At 38.6% G+C, this 19766-nt stretch overlaps 2 protein-coding genes across 2 annotated transcripts; both read right to left on the bottom strand.

Moving 5' to 3' along the window:
- Positions 1 to 1700: 1700 nt before the first annotated feature.
- PRE1 (basic helix-loop-helix (bHLH) DNA-binding family protein) lies at positions 1701 to 3205 on the bottom strand. The gene is made up of 2 exons (XM_008232529.2): positions 2797 to 3205; positions 1701 to 2147 (listed from the first exon to the last, which is right to left on the bottom strand). Exons 1-2 carry the CDS (start codon positions 2914 to 2916, stop codon positions 1992 to 1994), a joined length of 276 nt encoding a protein of 91 aa, XP_008230751.1. The 5' UTR covers positions 2917 to 3205; the 3' UTR covers positions 1701 to 1991.
- A 6194-nt stretch (positions 3206 to 9399) lies between these two features.
- Positions 9400 to 16742, bottom strand: ABCB19 (ATP binding cassette subfamily B19). Its single transcript, XM_008232530.3, has 10 exons — positions 16120 to 16742; positions 15964 to 16018; positions 15563 to 15738; positions 14855 to 15055; positions 14340 to 14599; positions 13945 to 14261; positions 13630 to 13853; positions 12709 to 13528; positions 12337 to 12578; positions 9400 to 10796 (listed from the first exon to the last, which is right to left on the bottom strand). The coding sequence occupies exons 1-10, from the start codon at positions 16363 to 16365 to the stop codon at positions 9588 to 9590; spliced, it is 3750 nt and encodes a 1249-aa protein (XP_008230752.1). The 5' UTR covers positions 16366 to 16742; the 3' UTR covers positions 9400 to 9587.
- Positions 16743 to 19766: the final 3024 nt, after the last annotated feature.

Genomic DNA, 19766 nt, shown 5'->3' on the forward strand with positions numbered 1-19766 from the left:
TCCTTGGTTTTGTGAATAATTTTAATTTAAGTAATGTGATGTTGCGTAATTATAAAGACAACCTCCTCGATGGATTTCATAAATGTTCCTTTTAACGTTGACAACCTTTGCAGGTTGATTTAATTAGTGTCTTCATCATGTTTGTTGAGCCAGGGAAATATCCTTTAAACCCTCTCCTAATCATCCACATCTACATATGTATATATATTTGTCATCTTATCAGCTAACAGTTTCTAGACGACTCCCTTCGATGAATGGTCAAACTCATATATTTCCTTTTCAGATATATTTGACCTTATCAAGGTGTTAGCAATGGTTGTTAGCTCTTGCCCCTTGCATGCTTCCAATTGGTCCTGGATTCAAGTTCTCGTGGTATCACTTTACAATTGGGGCCTATTGCTTGACTAAATGCATAATAAGTAGGAAAATATAGATGCATGTATGCATGTGGAAACTCTGGTATGAACTGTAACATTCATATGTGGAGACGGAAGTTATTTTGGATGACAAAAGAAGCAAAAAGAAAAAGAGTGGTCATCCATAGAGTTGATTGCCTAACATAATGAGTGGTCCAATGCAAAACTAGCTAGCTAGTCCATGTTCTAAGGATATAAAATTTTCGGGGAAACGAAAGGATACAAATTCATGAGGTAAACTTACTCCCAGTTTATACTACAGTCCTGCCCAACTTTGACATAGGTTAGGTCGATCCCTATAGATGGATCGATGTGGTTCATGTGAAAAATTAGGTGTTTGTCAAAAATCCTCATAGTCAAAGATGTGAGCGTTATTATGCATCGTTAATAAAGGTGCCTCTCAAATAAAATTGTTACAAGGCTGCATATACATATATGTATATTTATCCTGGGCAGTACATGTTCATACGGACTGGTGAACGAGAATGCTAGCTCTGCATGTGCATGTGGGCAAGATTCTTTTTGGAAGGCAATGCCACCATATAGGCTGTAACTGTAAGTCGTGTTGACGTTGTACATAATTCGACAAGGGACTTTTTGGAAGGCAATGCGACCGTATGACATATATACAAAGTTGTTTTCGTCCTCACACAAACACACGACAAACCTCATGAGAAAAATACCTTACGGAATCCCTTATGAAGACGTAGATAGATGCCTTATTCATACAAACTGGTGTTTAGGAGTTTCGAATTTGAGATCCACTTATTTTTTAGGCTAAACATATTTTTTCACTATGGTATATATAGTATGATTCCATTGACAATATCAAATCTAGATTCAACAGATTATTAAGATACGTACATATGAGGATAAGATAATATATTCAATGTCGATATGTATACCTTTTTTTTCTCTTTTCTAGAGACTAGCTAGCTACAGTTTGTATGCCAATTAACCAAGATGATTTGCGGCCCCTAATTTAATCTGCACATCCAAATCCACTCTGCATAGTTCGAATCGCCGGCCCTATATAATAATTATTTTCACGTGAGTATTTGGTGGCTGTTGTGCTGACATTTTGTGACTTGTTGGTTTGGCCACTTTGATCTCACAGTGTCACGGCCAAGAAAAGTGTTGGTTTATGATATTAAAACTGGCAAGCTAAGTAATAATATTCCATGCAAATGGTTTAACCCAAGTGGGTAAGTGGGATAAGTGGAAGAAAGAGAGTATTGCAGATATAATTTTCTAGTTTCAATGAAATGAAGCTAGCCTAGCAAGTGCATAAAGACTTGCTGTAGTAGTCCAAGTCCTCCTTAATTTATTGAACAAACTTGAATACATATTACTAGGCCCTCGCTCTAATTAACAACACAGGACAGGACAGGACAGGACAGGACATCTTTAAATACATACAGTACTGCTGAGTACCCTAGCTAACTGGCCTTGTTTAATAATCTGGTGACCAGATAACCTAGATGAACACAATTTAACTATATAAATTCATCATCAAAACACAATTATATATAAATATATAATTAAGGGTCTGATGATCATGATGTAGCTGATCATCTACTGCGTAATCAAGCTCCTAATTATGGCGGCCTCCGGGCTATCAGCATCAATTGTCGAGAGCAGTTGGGAGAGCCGCTCACTTAGGTCGTCAACCTCCCTGTGTAAGTTTCTGATGTAGCTGCAAGTCTCTTGTAGGACCTTAGATGCTGATACCTGCAGAGCTCGTGCGACATGATATCAATCAAAAGTCAGATCTCAATTAGCGCCACAACTACTGGCTTTCTAATATTTCTACGACAAACTTTTCACAAATTATTACGAACTCTCAACCATCTGTTTGAACCATACGATACATATAGCTTAAAAAATTCTCCACCTTCTACATATATATACGACCACACATGCCACATGACACACACATGAAGAGGTTTAGTGGTAAACGGTCCAACTCCAACTCCAACCATGACATTGTTTAGTATATTTTGGTCAATGAGAAACCTATATATATATATATATATATTGTCTAGGTCCTATGGAAAATGTAACAAGTCCTTGATGTCCGGGTCAAGTTTAGACTACTCGAACAGTCCAAATTGACTACAATATTACAAAGTGCATGTGGTGCATTTACCATGATATACCCTAAAGTTATTATTATTTCTTCTCCACAGTTTCCATCTACCTGCGCTTGGGTTGTTTAAAACTTTTAAGCCCAATTATATATGATATATATATATATATATATATATATATGAAACTGTTAATCGCATTCTACAAAAGGCATGCACTTCTCATAATTACTCACTCATTTATTGTATTCTAAAAGATATATGATATACGAGAGAAAGAGTAGTTTAGTTACCTTGTCGGAGCGCCTATCACGAATCTCAGGAACCAGTTGGCGTAATTTGGAGACAAGTTCAATGATTTGGTCATCTTTGATCGTTGGAGTTCCAGACTGCCTCGACCTTCTGCTAGACATGATCTCTAGCTATATATCTAGACCGTTAGCTACAGCTGGTTTTATATATATATAAAGAGATCGATGATCAGACTTGCTACAGGGCTTTATATATTAATATTAATATATATATATAGCTAGCTGGGAAGGAGAAATATTAACCTAAAAGAGGTAAGTGGGCACGTACATAAGAGCCAACTTGTGAGGAAAAAGTACTCGAGAGGAGGTAAAAGAAGGAGAAGAAGTAGATCAAAAGGAGGAGGAGGAGAAGAAGAAGAAGAGGAGCTGGTAGCAGAAAGACCAAGTACTACAAGTCCTATATATATAAATAAGATATATGAATTTATAACCCCAGACAGCGAAAAGAGAGATGTAAGGAGAGGAAGGACCACAAGGGAAAACGAGCAGAGAGAGAAGGCGTACAATAACTTAGACAGCGATGTTGGATGTGAAGAAGACAATTGCGTTGGAGAAAGTAGTGTACTAGACCTGGTATTTTAAGCCAGAGGGAGAGAGAGAGAGAGAGAGAGAGAGAGAGAGAGAGGGCATAGACTTGTTGTGTGTGTGCTCCCAAGTTGGGGTTTGATTTCAAGTGGGCTTGGAGAAATGTGTTTGTTTTTGAGCCAACAATGTGGGCCCTTCATGTACATGTCGCAATACGCAACACCATGTGATCATCATAGGATACTGATCCTCTCTACTTCATAAACTATGTCCCTGAATTTTATTCACCAATGGCCTCTTGCCACGTTCACCTCCTTTGAATTTTCAGCCACAACTCCTATGTTTCAGGGCAGTCACCAGAGAAAACAGAGAGAGACGCAGCAGGTACTTCTTCTTCTACTACTTGGCATGCTGTGGTTGCCTTTAACACAAGCTGGACCTATATGTTCTACTTAATTCCCAAGAAAATCGTATCAAATTCTCATATGCATTATGCAAGGGCTAATTATGAATATTAATACTCAGTTTCTCTATTGTTATAAAACGATACCAAAAATAGTAAGAGCACTTCCACTCATTTGCCGTGGCAAAAGGCAAGGGCAGGATAATGGTTATTACTTATTCATGTGAATAAGGGTAGTCCTTGCAAAAGGTTTGTGGTGTTTCCACCCATTCCCATGGCAATCCAAGGGCAATCACTATTCACATGAGATATGAGGAGATGAATTTGTATAGAGTTTTGGTGTGGGAAGTAAAGAATATGACTAAGTATTTATTTAAAAAAATGCTGAAAATTTTAGTTTTTTTTATAGATTTTTATTTTTATGACATCATCGCTGACGTCAGCAAATCCAGGCAACAGCCCAGGCCATTCTTGTCTTTGGGCCTGCCCAGACTTGTGGAGCCCACCAGTTGCCCCGGGCTGCATTTGCGCGATGGAACCTCTACTTGGGACTTAAGGCCCCTCATGCCCGGGCCACAGCTAACCGCTGAAAGTGCTCTAAGGATCACAGACTTCACCCAAAAAATATATAATTAACGAAGTAAATCTTTACTCTGTGTATCTCCCTTTACATGTCACTAGCACATATTCGTTTAGGACACAAATAACTAAGTGAGTGCATAGCATATTAGCATTTAACATACGACCTGGATTAATTGTGAAAGGCTCAAAGCCTCCAGGGGGTGGTCACATGGCATTTCCTGCCACACACGACATGCCACGTGGCATGCCGTAAACCTGAGTACATACACGAGAGGGTGTTGTCGTGGAGGTGTTCCTAAAAGAGGCATAGATGTGAAATTTCCAGGCTTTTGTCAAGCACTGTCACGTGTGATTATAAAATTAGACGACCTTAATTGTCTGCAAGGACCCCTCCACCTCTCCTCCTCCTCCTCTGTGAGCCTCTGTGTTTTGTGTTGTGTGTTTATGCACATGTGTTACAATAGCCAAATTCTATTTTAGCCAACCACCAGCAATATCTTTAACAACGATCATTTCGGGCACCCACCAACGAAATAATATTTGGGATAAATATATTGTGTTGTGTGGGTATGTATCTTTGATGTTTCTAGATCTCTAATCTCCATGTGCTACATATATACATGCACATCATGTTCTCAATTTGAATAATAATTGATCAAGTGAATACTACCGAAATGTATTAACAATGTATGATATCACATTGGCACCAAAGAAAGTTTGATAGATGAATTTTTTAGCATTTGTCTATCTCCAATCAACTGGTATATGTATACATATATATGCACAAAATTTTGCGCACACGCATATACAGATGCCGTATACATAATGAGCAATGCTAGGCATACCACATTCACATGACTTAATTATTATAAGAAGGTAAGAAAATTGACCACCATATATGAATGTTTTTGTATCTTGCATCGACATCTTTATCTCATTGATTGTAATGTGTTGTCCTTATATATACATGCTGCATGTGATGTTGCTGTAAAAATGAGGGCGAAGTACATGACCCCATTTTACTTAATGGACCGCAAGAGGAGAGATTCATTTGAGGCAAAATCGGCTCCTTTATATTAATCTAGGTGTCTATTTATCTTCGTGTTGTTGTTTTGGTAAATCATTATGCTCAATGAGCCGTATAGCTCACTCTATGAGGTCCCCCCATTCATTCATAAGGTGTTGCCAATTTTTGGGGTCCGCTGGGGCATATGTGTTTCATTTCTCAAAATTTTGTATTATTTATTGGGGTCTTGCTTTTATGTGGAAAGGACATTAGGTTTAAACCCAAAACTTCAATGATGGGTTGTTATATCCGATATAGCTCTTCATGAATCTTCCTGAAAATTATATATATATATATATACACACTAGTCTCTTTGCACACGTTCTCACTCGCGCGACTTAATAAGCATGCAGTACACTTTATATCAGAAGAATTTTGTTTAATATAACCCTTGATTGATTCAATTTGATTCGTTGAGTTTGTTGTTAGTTGAGAGGTGATCATGAGTCTCCGACAAATTCATGCCTTGATTTACTCATTAATGAATTTTGTCAAAGTGCTTAATTTTGAATATCTGCAAGTCAAAACTGATATAAATGATTTGATTTGTGAATTTGCTTTCAATACTGAATAGTTTTTGAATCTCCAACAAATAATTAATGATGTCTAATTAGGCTCTTGTTAGCACGATGCACCTAAATCCTACTTTTCTTCATCACGAGTTAATGCAGAGTTTACCAGCGAGCACTCATTGCTTGATCACCTAAAGACATGCATGTTTAAATAGTTTCTTCTTTCTTTTTATGTTGTTTTGCCGACTAAGTTGAAAATTAAAGCCTTGCAGATCTCCTGGCGCTCAAAGTTTCCATGAGGACGCTGACTGATTAACGAATTGTTTTGGTGGGGGTTATCTGAATTCTCTCTAGGATGCATGATCAGTGGAACAATGGTCATTGGTCAATGGTCAATGTAATGCAATACAGACTTGAAAAGACAGAAATAACATGACCACCCAAAAAGGAAAAGGAAAGAAAGAAAGAATGGCACGCTTGAAATGCGCATGCAGTAGTCGTTGAGTTTAAACATCAATAATGACAGTTGCAATGAATCAGAAAGAATCATATACACATAACTGAATGTGTGGTTGCAGCAGAGACACAAACTGCTGCAAATTCAAACTAGGCCTAGATTTATGCCACTGATTCATTATTGGTTACTCTTTCTGTCTTTTTTCCTTTTTTCTTTTCAATAATTACAAACTAACATACAGTGAAAGCTAGAAAAAAGGTCATAGCATCCGTGTAGTCAGTGTGGGTTTAGTATATTATCGCTCCTCACAACAACAAGAAAGGCCACCCAACAAAAACAAAAACATACGGAGAGAGCTAGAGCTGTTAAAAACCCACAACCATGGCTTGAAAAGCTGCAGACCAATTTGTAACTTACTGGTAGATAGGCTTTAATTTTGGGTTCAAACCATAGGCCAGAAAAAAAGGTAACCCAATTTGGTGGGTCAGAAAAGAATGTAACTTTGATCTTCTGGGCTCTACTAACAGATATAACCAGACCCAAATTCCGGAAGGGTTGATTTTGGAATGTAGGCCTACCTATCATATTTGGGCCAGCCTCTTACAAAACCATGCCTCCCTTGTATAGGGAGACTAAAACGAGGGGTTATAATGAGCGGATTCTTAATAGCCGTTTGATCTAGTGCAGAATGATTACTGAACTGTTGGAGTGAACCGCCTCAAAAAATCCCCTTATTATATAAGCTCCCCTCTTCTGCATGGCAGATTTACTCTTGTCCTTCACAAACCAAAGCCTTGCTCAATATTATTTTACTGCCAAGCAATTTTCTTTCTTGTTATACAGAAAACCAACCTTCATAGATTTCTTTTATGGGAAGATGCAATGTTACAGTTGAGCCATGGGGACAGCACAGCCACATTATCCTTGCACTGTTCACCTGAGGATCAGGGCAAAAAATTGAATATTAAAGCATGGGGTAGCTTAGGTTTGTTATGTTTGTTGCATGAATATTGAAATCTTTAATCGCATGCTTATCTTTCTTTATATACGTGCATTGTGTGCAACTTTCATTACAATTATTGAACAATTGTGTATGGTTGGCCATGGCCTTCCACAGACATGGGACAGGTCATGAATATGGCATTATCATTTATCTTCTACAGTCTTCTACGGATTTTAAAGTTATCATTATGGATGCCCTGCCCTGCCCTGCCCACTTGAACTTCTTTAATATCTCAATACAATTATTGAAAATTTGAAACCCTAACAAGAGGGTCTAAAATTGCACCAATTTTTTATTTTAAATATTTATTTATATAAGCGATATTGGGGTAAGGAGGAGTCAAACCTAAGACCTCTGTAAATACTCCTAATCACTTGACCAACCCCTTGCAAAATTGCATTCATTAAATGTTTAGGAAGAGGCACATAACATTGATTAGTTAAAATTGCATCATCAAAACTTTACCTGTTACAAATCTACAACTAGTATATTGCATCTCTTTGGCACAGCCTGTCTCTTTTTCAAGGTGAAAAGAAAAGAGAATGCGACCCCCAAAAAAAAGGTGAAAAAAATCAGGGAAAAGCATTCAAAATGGGTCCAGATAAGTGACCCACTGCATGATAAGAACATGCATTGGCAATGAGAAGAGATCCTCCAGTTGGCCTAAGCAACAAAAAAAGGGTACGGCCTGAAAAATGGGCTGGACCCTGAGAGCTTAGTCTTCAGAGTCAGACTTTTGCCATGCATAGCGGTCAACACTGAAACACTCACACCCTCTTTCTGCAGAAGCAGAAGCAGAAACATGACACAGAGAAAAGGGACCCCCAAGAATCTAACAGGGAAAGAGCCTGCCTAAGCTACCTTCCAATTTCTTCCCTTCCATTATCACTTTCGTTTTCACCATCATCACATGTCCTTTTCTGTTTCTGGTCTCAACTTGTTACATCCAAATTATATAACAAGTAAAGAAAAGCATAAAAATTCTTAACCTTTTATTTCTTTTGTGTCTTTTTCTCTTTTGTTTTCTATCGTTTCAGAGATTCAACAAAGTATACATTATAACTATGAGACCTTGAAAACATTACCACATTCAGATATGCAGCAGATATAATCACCCCTTGCATACAAAGAGATTGCAGGAAGAATATAATTGACTGTCCAGTGAGGAAGTGATGTGATCAATGCATATAATCTTTTCCCTTCCCATTCCATTCCTCTGGCTCTCTTCATCTAATCTTATTGCCCTTCTTTCAAAGCCTTCTTTTTAACAGTGACAGAGCCTAGTACACATATGTTATTGCACATTTTTGTTTTCTTTTTTCGGAACATTATGATTATTGATTTAAGATTAATATGAGAATAGTAGAAGGTGGCCTCACCTTCAAGGTTTGAATCTGGGTTGGATATTTTCCTGGAAACCCACTAATTCATCACTCAATGAATTGTACAAAGTTAGGCCCTCAGTCCTTCACTAATAGAAGGAAAAATAATAATTACTTCAGATGCAGTATTTGATTATTGCCATCAGTGGAGCACATTCTTAAGCTTCACACTTTATAACACTAGTCCCTCACGCCACCATCTGCTACAAATGAATGTGTCTCCATTTTATCATATAGAGATAACCTTGCACTTTGTTGGTGTTTTAACTGTCCCCAAAGTGCATGTCTGAAACGGGATATCACTTTTGCCACTCCCAGCCAATAACATAATGACACGTGAAAAAGTTATCCCATGTGTTATTGATCGGGAATAGCAAAAAGTGATATAACGTTACATGCGAGTTTCTCTCCAAGCCTTGGCCCCTCGGAAACAAAAAAGAAAAAACAAAAAAGAAAAAGGGTCCGCTTATGTACAATCGAAAAAGATTATGGTAGGAAACACATGCAATGGGAAAAGCAGAATTGAGGGAAGTTTCTCCCAAAGGGATCTAATGATTTTCTTTTGGAGGGTTGCTTTTGGGTGTGATATCATAAAGCTAAGAGAAGAGTGCTAAGAGAAAGGAAAGCTAAATCCCAACAACCGACATTGATAACATGCAGGAAAGATATTGATAATATAATACTTGCTACTCCATTAGAGATCAGAGAAATTGTTCAGAAGATTGATATGCCATATCTACAACTAAAAGAACAATGGTGGATGGAAAAGATTAACGGGACAAACATAATTTAACAACCCAACAAGGCCATGCATGCCGCTGCTTTTGACCAAAAAAACTCCTCTCATATATGATGATGCTGTAGCTGCAGCAGTCTAGAATAAGCCCCATCAGGGCGGCTCACCAGTTCCGAGTGGCTACCGTGTTCCACAATGCGCCCATCTTGCACCACACCAATGCTGTCCACCCCTCTGATGGTCGATAAACGGTGGGCAACCAGCACGGTGGTGCGGCCCCTCATAAGCCTCTCGAGTGCTTCTTGTAGTACACATTCTGATTCAGCATCAAGTGCACTTGTGGCCTCATCAAGCAAAAGTATTGTTGGGTCCTTGAGCACAGCCCTTGCTATTGCAATTCTTTGTTTCTGTCCCCCTGAGAGCTGAACCCCTCTCTCCCCAACCGGGGTTTTGTAGCCATCAGGCAATCCACTAACAAAACCATGCACATTGGCAGTACGAGCTGCTTCAATTACTTCTGCTTCAGTTGCCCCTTCTTTGCCATAGGCAATGTTTTCGAAAATGCTGGCTGCAAACAAGGCTGGCTCTTGTTGTACCAAACCAATTTTTAGCCGGAGAGACTTCAAGTTCAGACGTCGAATGTCTTTGCCATCAATCATTACTTTACCAACTATGGGATCATAAAACCTCTCAATCAATGCAATCACAGAACTCTTTCCTGAACCACTTGCTCCAACAAGTGCTTGGCTTTGGCCAGTGCGGATTCTCAGATTAAAATCTTTAAAGACCATGATATCAGGTCGTGATGGATAGGCAAAATCAACATGTCTAAGTTCAATTTCACCGCGAATTGTTTCAACAATCTCCGCCTCGGGATCATCCGGGTCGATCCTCGTTTGACGATCAAGGATTGAAAAGACTGAACCAACAGCTTCACCACCCCTAATAATCTCAGGGGCAAGGCTAACAGTTTCAGCAACTGAATTAGCTGTTACAACCAGGACCACAAAAACCTTGATTACTTTGGAGAAGGTTGAGACACCTTTGCTGACAAGGTGGGCACCGTACCATAAAATGAGAGCCTCAGAGGCATACAATGCAAGCTGAGAGAGGCCAAATAGAAGGCCGGCAGTTTGGCTCCGGCGAAGGCTTCCAAGCTGAGGGATACGGAGCTCGTGGCAGAAGAGAGAGAGAATCTTGTTTTGGGCATTGAAGGCAGCAACTGTTCTGATATTGCTCACTCCCTCCCCTGCAATCATGCTTGTCTTTGCATGAGCCTTGGCAGTGTCTCCAGCAAACCCTTTCAAAGAAAGTTGCTGGGCAATGCACAAAAATATCAGATTCAACAGTTAGTAAACTACATTATTCAAATGGACTAATAACATCATATGATCAGGTCCTTTAGCAAATTACAATGAACACAATTTGGCCTTCCATTTAATTAAAGTTTATCGCATTCTTTGTTGGATTATTTGGAGAGAATTATTGCTTGGAAAGCAAACAAAACATGGCTCAGTGAGTTGTAGGCCAGACTAAAGAGCCCCCGGGGCTACATAGGGTTTGGGGACAAGGCCGAGGACGTCACTATATTACACAAAGGACAAGGACGTTAATATATTACACACAAGGTACGTTCTTAGTCAGATGGGTCTATTCACTATTCACTGTGTATGGAGCATGCGCAAAATTTAGAACACTGTTCCAGACAATACAAACAAACAAACAGTCAGAGGCTCTCTTCTGTACTGCATTTTGAAAACGAAACTAACTTCTCATGCCAAAGAAAAACGACAAGACTGGCAAATGGCGTGTGCACAAACAAAGCGCACCAGGCGCAAGTTAGCAATTTTCAACCAGCTCAAACAGTGAACACCCTACAATTTGCCAGAGAAAAGTTGAACACTATCTCTGCCAAACTAAAAAAATAATGTGATCACGGGCCTATAGAGTCTCTTGTAACTCTCATCACATCACATGGGTGTATTCAGTGAATTGTAAGGAAAGAAAAAGAAAAAAGCAGCCACAGCTCATACACATAGAAGAAAATAAATAAGTATAAAGCTTCAACTTGGGCCTACAAATTCAGACACAGATGACAGAAGAACTGATATATACTGTTCCTCTGTAATGTGCAGTGTAAGCTCGTGGGTTAGATTTATTATACAGAGGCAAATAGAAAAAGGAAACAGTGAGAAAAAGCAGAAAGAGTCAAATATGACTGCTACAAAATAAAACCAACGAAAGAAAAGGGCCATGCTGTCTAGAGATAAGCAACAAGACACTCGTTTAATAATCTTTTTTAAGGATATCAGGATAATTTTGTTTATAAGTTTCAACATTTAGAAAGAAAAATGTGAACTTTAAAGACCTTCCCTTTATAATTAGCAGCATGGTAATGTACTAATGTGGGTGATCATGGAATCTTTGATATTCTATATTCTATTTCTCCACTATTGTAAAGAGTTTTTATTTGCTTTATATTTTAATTTCTATACCATTTTCCCAGAATTAATGTGCACAAGACTAGGAGGAAGCACGTGCAGTGCAGGGTGTGGTGACACGTTGTAGTTTTCTCTTGTCGTTTAATGCTAGGATGGAAGTGAAGTTAAGATTCCATATGTAAAAGGAGAGGCAAAATCTGACAACTCTATATAAAATATTATAAAACTGAGACTAAACCCATATGCCATTGCAGGACTTGGGTCAACCCATCAGAGGAAAAAGCTAGCATTTTTCAAAGCAACACGGCTTGGTGGTGCTTTAAGAATTTGTAAGAAAAAATGAAAAAAGGCTTGAACTTTTTTTATCTTGCAATATGGGGCGAGTTAAAAGGAGTGGAGGAGAGTCTGAGTGTACCTGAGCAAAGTTGGCTAGCACTAGAAGAGGAAAGGTTGCTAAAATGAGCAGAGAGACCCTCCATTCCACTATGAAAGCAACTATGAATGAAGTGAGGAGTGAAGTCATGTTCTGCAATATTACAGATATCCTCTCAGCAATTGCTGACTTCACATCAGAAGCATCTGTGGCCAATCGGGCTGCTAGAAGGCTAGAGTTGTGCTCCTCTTCATCAAACCATCCAACTTCATTTCTCAAGATTGCTGAAGGAAGAAGAAGTAACTATTAGAATCAAATTACAAAGACCATAACAACAACTCAAAGAAAAAAGTAAACTTTAAGCTACAAATTATGATGTAAACCGAAGAAAGACAAGGTTTTGTTTTTTTTTACCTGCAAGCATCATCCTTCTCACTCTGGTAGTGAGGTTCTCTCCCATGATACTGAAGAAGTAATGTTGTATCAAATATGCAGCCACAGCATAGAGGCCAGCTCCAATGTAAATGAAAACATACTCCTTTGTCTTCCTTTCCATGGAGGCAGGATTTCTATAGTAGAAAACCTCAATCATATTGCTCATTACAATAGCAAATGTTGGACCAATAAACCCGGACAGTACTGATCCTATAGCTCCCATAATTGAATAGGGCCATTCAGGAGCGTTTAACTTGAGAAGCCGGAAGAAATAGCCATCAGGAGCTCGAGTTTTCCTGTCTGTTTCAGCATTTGAAATCATCTCTATCCGCCCATCAGCACCGGTACTGTACTGGTAGCTTAGGTTCCTTAAGCTGCCAGACCGAAGGCTCAAAGACTTTGTTGACAATGAGTGGCTCAGCCGTGACGAACGTGAACAACGTGTAGATGGATTCCTGAAGTCTCTGTTACCGACCATTTCTTGAAACCGAATTAATGAGGCATAGGCACCTGCTTTGGCAATCAGTTCTTCATGTGTTCCTGTCTCAACAACTTGCCCTTGTTGTATGACTGCAATGCTATCAACATTTCTTATGGTGGAAAGGCGATGTGCCACAACTACAGTTGTTCTTCCAACCATGAGACGGTCTAGAGCTTCTTGAACAATGCTCTCTGAGCTTGCGTCAAGTGCGCTGGTTGCCTCATCCAGAAGGAGGATCTTTGGGTTTTTCAACATAGCTCTGGCAATTGCAATCCTCTGCTTTTGCCCACCAGATAGTTGAACTCCTCGCTCTCCTACCTGAATTCGCATTGGCATTTGGTTAAAAATGTTGTGAGGGGAAGGAATGCATTGCATTTATACATAGCCAAGGTACTTTTAGAGGAATAACTAACACAAACCTGAGTGTTGTACCCATTGGGAAGCAAGGTGATGAAACTATGAGCATTGGCTGCAGAGGCTGCAGCTTCTACATCAGCCATTGTTGCATCAGGCTTTCCATAGAGAATGTTCTCAAGTATAGTAGTTGCAAAAAGTGCAGGCTCCTGGTTAACAAGGCCAATCTGATCACGTAACCATTTCAGTTGCAGTGTTCTTATGTCCACACTATCAATCAACACCTGCCCTGCTAAGCCCACAAGAGTTGTTAGCATATCCGTTTCATCAAGGTTCCATATAATTTCTATATCTCCATGGGAGAAAATTATATTACTCACCCTGGTTAGGATCATAGAACCTTTCTATCAGAGAGACAACAGTGCTTTTCCCAGAACCACTACCACCAACAACAGCAACAGTCTTTCCAGCTGGGAAGAAGATTGAGAAATTCCGAAAGATGATAACGTCTGGTCTTGAAGGGTAGCTAAAGGTTACTTCCTTGAATTCTATATTGCCATTAACATCAGACAAGCACTTTCCATCCAAGGGATCTTGAATTATGGTGGGCTTTTGCTTAATAATCTCCATCAATTTGTATCCAGCTGATTTACCTTTGCTAAAGGCCCCAAGATTTGAAAATGACTGACCCAAGCTCCTGTAACATTCAAGTGTATTATTATTCATCTGAAAACGAGAATAGAAGGAAACGAAAGTTCTCAGATTAAAATCTTACATGCCACCAACAATGGCTGAAAAAATGGCTGTGAATGCTTTCCCACCATCAGTCTGCCCATTTCGGATAAACACACCGGCATACCAGAAAACAAGTGCCCATGACATGCAAGCTATGCCATAGGTACACCCTAGGCCCAGACCTTTGGCCATTCCAGCCTTGTAACCAAGCTGCAGGGTGTTCTGTATAGCATCCGAATAGGAATTGAGGGCCTTGCTTTCGCCAACATATGAATAAACTGTCCTAACTTGTGCAATGGCCTATGGAGCACACAGAGAAACAACTTTAGAGCCACACACAACACTATCATACTCATGAGTCATAACACATTCCATTTATAACTAATATCATACTATAAATTACTCTAAACTCTTAAGTTATGTTGTTTTAAAGGACACTTCGAAAGAAAAATAAAAAGCAAACAACTTTCTGTTGCACATATAAAACCATGATATCACACTGGGTTTTAGCAAGGAAAGAAAAAATGACACAAACTTGGGCTACGAAAAACTCACCTGCTCAGCCATAATCCCTGCATTTGCATATGACTCGCGGCTCTTGGAGGTGAGGCCGGTGAGTGTATAGGCATATAAGCCCCCGGCAAAAGCAATCCCTGGAATCACAGCCACACTCAGCAGCGCCAGCCTCCATGCTGATACAAAACCAACCACCAGCCCCGCCAGAAATGTTGAAAGATAGTGTATGAAATTGCCCACCTAAAAAAACAAAAATCCCCCAAAAATCAACAACAACAAAAAAATTCAGAGAACTATTATTTAAGGGCTTCAAGATAATTGGTAATTAAAAAACGTAACATACACCAACTGGATATGACCTTTCATAATCATCATTTAAGGAAAATCAAAAATCAGAAAAAATGCATCGAGGAATAATAGTAGAGGGCCGCGCACGTTAAGCCAGTGTTGGCTAACGTGCGCTTTAAGAAACGCACGAAGCGGCGGTGGGGCCCTCCATGATGCATGCCCAACGACCCCTGTAACCCAGATAAGCATTTGCTAAAAATTTAACACCACCATCCAAAGGAAAACTACCCAACACTAGATTTGCTCCATATGGGACAATAAAAATGAGCACAAAAACAGTTAGTAGACGCAGAGAGAGAGAGAGAGAGAGAGAGAGAGAGAGAGAGCCAAAATGGTAAATTGGGGGAAGACAGGAATGCGGAAAAAGAGTGATGTAGTATTAATGGCAAAACGGGAAACCTTCTCGCTAATGGCATCTTGGACCAAAAGGGTGTCCGTTGAGACACTGAAGACTATGTCTCCAGTTCTTGCATCTGTATCAAAGAAACCCACGTCTTGTTTCAGCACTGCCTCCAAATACTTCTTCCTCAGTGTGCTCACTTGCCTTTCCCCAGTGTACATCCAGCATGCAATCTCTGCAAACAAAATTACACAGAAATTAATAAATCTTAAACTGTTTGAATTCAACCAGTTAAGTTGACTGCAGTTTGACTAATTAATCAGAAAAACAGGGGAGCAGTGCACGTGGGCAAAGCGACCAATTACCGGTGCGATGTGATCAACAAGTGTGATCCAAAGACCAGCAAGGACCCCATAAAGAAAAGATTTAAAAAAGTGAAATTTTGATGCTAAAGTCTTACCTGCATAGGATGAGAAGCATACTATGAGACCAAGGTAAACGAAGTACAGAGCATACTGCCATGAAACAAGATCACCAAGAAGAAATCAGATCTGGGATCTGAGAAATCACAATGAAATCTTGGAAAATGTAAGAAATGAACAACTGGGTTGCTAACCTTTGCTACTTCTGCGGTCATTTTCTTCAAATCCATTTGGTTTTTGCCAAACCCATTAACCATTTCACCGAACAAGAGGAAGAAGACAGGCATGGATGAGCCATGAATGATTGCTCCTATGCTCCCGGAGATCATGAGAAGCCAATCATACTTGTCAGCGAAAGAGAAGAGCTGGTAAAAGGGAAGGCTTTGCTCCTTCTTCTTATCTGCCTCGGGCAATGTCTTTGCCTCCGTGGTCTCCGCCATTGTAGCTCAGCCTCGTTTCCAATGGGATAGGATAAAAGGCAGAGCAGAGTGACTCAAAGAACCGAGCTTTTAAAGTGAGTGGTGGTTCATTGCCTTTAATTACAGAAGAGATATGAGCAGAGCTTATGAAGTGTCAACTGGACATTTAAGATGAGAGATCTAAAGAACCTTTTTTTGTTTTCTCTCTTTTTTGTCTTCAAAAACTGTCAATGTCGTTTCGTTCTGGTTGATCAGCCCGAGACTCTCCACAGAGCTTCGTTTGCCGGAAAGAAAATGAAAAGCAGTGAGAGAGAGAGAGAGAGTGTGTGTGTGTGTGTAGGTTGGTTGGACCAATGGTCAAAGGAAGGTGGAGAAAATGAGTTTGAAGAAAGAGAGGTGTATGGGTGGTTCTGTTATATAGTATTAGAATACGTGGGATTTAACTGCGGTTTTGAAATTACTGTATTTGATGGTGATCCAGGTTAAGATGAGGAATCTGGTTAACAGTGTTGCACTGTGTGTCCTACTCTCCTACTTGGAAACTTGGGGTTGCCTCGTTTCTTGCTACAATAAATGTATATTTTTTAATATTTCTAATCTCAGACTTTTCAATATTTTTTTTCTTCAAAATGTCAAAAGAAAATAAGAATCGTGCTAAACATGAGTTGTTTCAATCAAAAAAATTGACAGATATTTGGCATTTGCAATGTATCTTAAGCAGTGGCTCGTCAGACTTTGCTACCTCAGTCATTTTGAGGCGCAATACTGTTTTGCTATTCTGCGTAATTATAATATGTTATACGTGATAATTTTTATACGTGATAGTCTGTGTGATTGACTTATGATAACAAAACAGTGTAATTTCTATTTCATACAAATCTCTCTGCTCTTTGAGGCATTTTAAGGTTATGTATGTAAGTTTTTCTCATTATCTAAGAAAACTATTATAAAAAAGGACATTTTGGATCAATTAGAGGAGGAATTCTGGTCAGATTAATGATCATTAATATCATAGATTTAAGATGCTGGAAAATACTTTTGACTGACATTGCATGTGTCTCTTTGCCGTCCTTTTCTATGCTTTAGACGTCCCAACAATTCTCCCTTCATGTTCAAATAGTCCTTTTCAGTTACTGGATTTTTTTCCCCTTCTCATAAGGGTATGAAATCTAAGAACATTTGCTGGAATAGATAATATTCAGATCCAGTCTTAAAAAGAAATTAGGAAAGTCTAATTAACTTGATCTTGCAATTTGTTTCTGGGTTCATCCAAAAAAGGAAAGAAAAAAAGTTAAAAACTTGGGTGAGAGTAGATGAATTGCAGAAAAGCAAATTGGAGACATGCCTTTGAAAGGTAATGTGCAGCCAGTTATGAATGCTCAAAAGAGAGGAAAAAGCACCCCCTGATATAATTTGTTAAAGTAAAGAATTACAGATTATTAACATGGACCCATTTTCTGTGCATTCTATTATCATTTTGGCCTCTGAAAATCATGATTAATTTGGCGGTCTTGTATAAATAAATAAGTAAAGCTAAATATATTTTGTCTGCTGCAGTAAGGTACAATGGGATGGTTGCCACGTTAGGAGTAGGTGAGGTGGCAAATCCAAGACTCCAAATGATCAAAGTGTGAAACTTTTGGTGCTATGAGTGAGTGATGAACCATCAGCTTCTTCTTTAACAAATCTCCATTGTCCGTTACCTCAAGTAGTATCATCTGTAATATCAGTGTCACATTTGCTGCATTTGATATGCCTAAAGTCACATCTGAGATGCAATTATACTCTTTTTCCTTTTTGTGTCGCCTCAAAATTCACGGTACAATTTGGGCCGAGTCTTTCAATTTGTTTAACAAGCCCAACACACATTTTCATTTCTAAAAATATGGCTCGGTCTGATATCTAACGTGTAAGATGCTATAATGAGATGTCCATCTCATCAATGAACCTCTTAACATTGGACGGTTGGATTGAACTCCTTAACCTAACACACCACTAGTTATTGTTACTCAAACTGAAATCTAGGATCTTGACCCAACAAGTGATGACAAATCACAAGTTACAATACCAAATATGAAACATATTCATCAACCTTAATCATATCATACTAGAAAGAAGTATCACAAAGGGACAATGCTTAATGAATTGTCCTAAAGACCATCCTCCTCATATTAACAAATTATATGATTTGTCATCCTTCAGAAGAAACGACATATCCAACAATCTAATTAGCCAAGCTCTCAATTTAAATCAAAGTTCAGAGAGAGAAAAAAACTGGGTGGGCTCCAAAAAGTTTTGATCAAATTAGCCATTTCATTTAACAGTACTCAAGTGTATTTTGTGCACCTTTGAGCCCCCAATGGGTCTAACAAAGGTTTGGCTAATGCGTTGGAAGCAGCCATATAAAACTAAAACATAGCCCCAAGTGTTTCTAAGCCGAAAGGATTTGTTTGCTAGGAGTTGAAGTGGCTTTGGTCGCATTGTAGCTCCTTTTGGGGACATTAGATCCGTTTTGGTGAACTACTCTTGTCCTAGTTTATGTTTTGCTAACACTAACTTAGAATATAAAGCATGTGATATACTTCCAAAATTTAGGGTTTAGCTTATATTAAACACTTCTCTCTAGCATATTAATAAATGACGAGCAATGTAAATGATCCACTAGTGCAGTTGTTTGGAGTAATTGCTTCTCCAAACAAAGTCATAGATTCGAATTTTAACATCAATGAGTTTAGTATATTATTGATCATTTCAATAGAAAATGTCCCGAGTAATAATCAGCTGATTTTCCTTGAATTTAAATATCCTGGCCAGCATGCAAAAGTTGAAGCTGCTAGGAAGAGAGAGATTAAGGACCACAATCTGGAAGCAAGAGTCTAAGCTGGACCACATTTTGGAGTCCGTGCTCTCATTAAGTATTGAACAGGGTTAAGCATTACATGAGCAGAGATTTGTTTTATGAGAAATTAGCATTTTCGCACGCACTTCTACACTTGTGAGAAGCCTTTTTTTTTAAATTTAAAATTTATTTTCGAATTAGAAAAAGATAATAGGCAATTGTGTTCCATAGAAATGAGATTCATTATCTGATTTTTCTTTTAATTTTAAATTTTTTAATATGAAAAAGTGTAAATTTATCATATTATCCTCATTAATTAATAATTTTAATTTCTAATGTTTGGATTAACCAATGACATTTTCTGGTGTTTTGAATGTTTCACCATTCTCTGTCTTTTGCTTTATATTTTCTGAGAAATAAAAAATTGGTTGAATTTACATGAGCCGTTGAATTGTTTATTGAATCATTCTTGTTCAAAGACAGGTTTATGTTTCAAAAGGCTATCTTAAATCATGAAAGCAGAGGAAGAAATACAGACAGACTGTTGTTGATGAAGATTTTTAATAGTCAAATGAGTTCCTGA

This window comes from Prunus mume, linkage group LG4, assembly GCF_029339155.1.
Source record: "Prunus mume cultivar Tortuosa linkage group LG4, ASM2933915v1, whole genome shotgun sequence".
Classification (NCBI taxonomy): domain Eukaryota; kingdom Viridiplantae; phylum Streptophyta; class Magnoliopsida; order Rosales; family Rosaceae; genus Prunus; species Prunus mume.

Bases quoted from the DNA above. Each gene is read 5' to 3' on its own strand.
- ABCB19 (XM_008232530.3), bottom strand. From the start codon at position 16,365: ATGGCGGAGACCACGGAGGCAAAGACATTGCCCGAGGCAGATAAGAAG. The intron at 14,262-14,339 runs GTAAGATTTTAA...TGAATGTTACAG, and splicing joins TCAGCCATTGTTGGTGGCAT to GAGCTTGGGTCAGTCATTTT. The intron at 10,797-12,336 runs GTACACTCAGAC...TGCATTGCCCAG, and splicing joins TGCTAGCCAACTTTGCTCAG to CAACTTTCTTTGAAAGGGTT.
- PRE1 (XM_008232529.2), bottom strand. From the start codon at position 2,916: ATGTCTAGCAGAAGGTCGAGGCAGTCTGGAACTCCAACGATCAAAGAT. The intron at 2,148-2,796 runs GTAACTAAACTA...CGAGCTCTGCAG, and splicing joins GTGATAGGCGCTCCGACAAG to GTATCAGCATCTAAGGTCCT.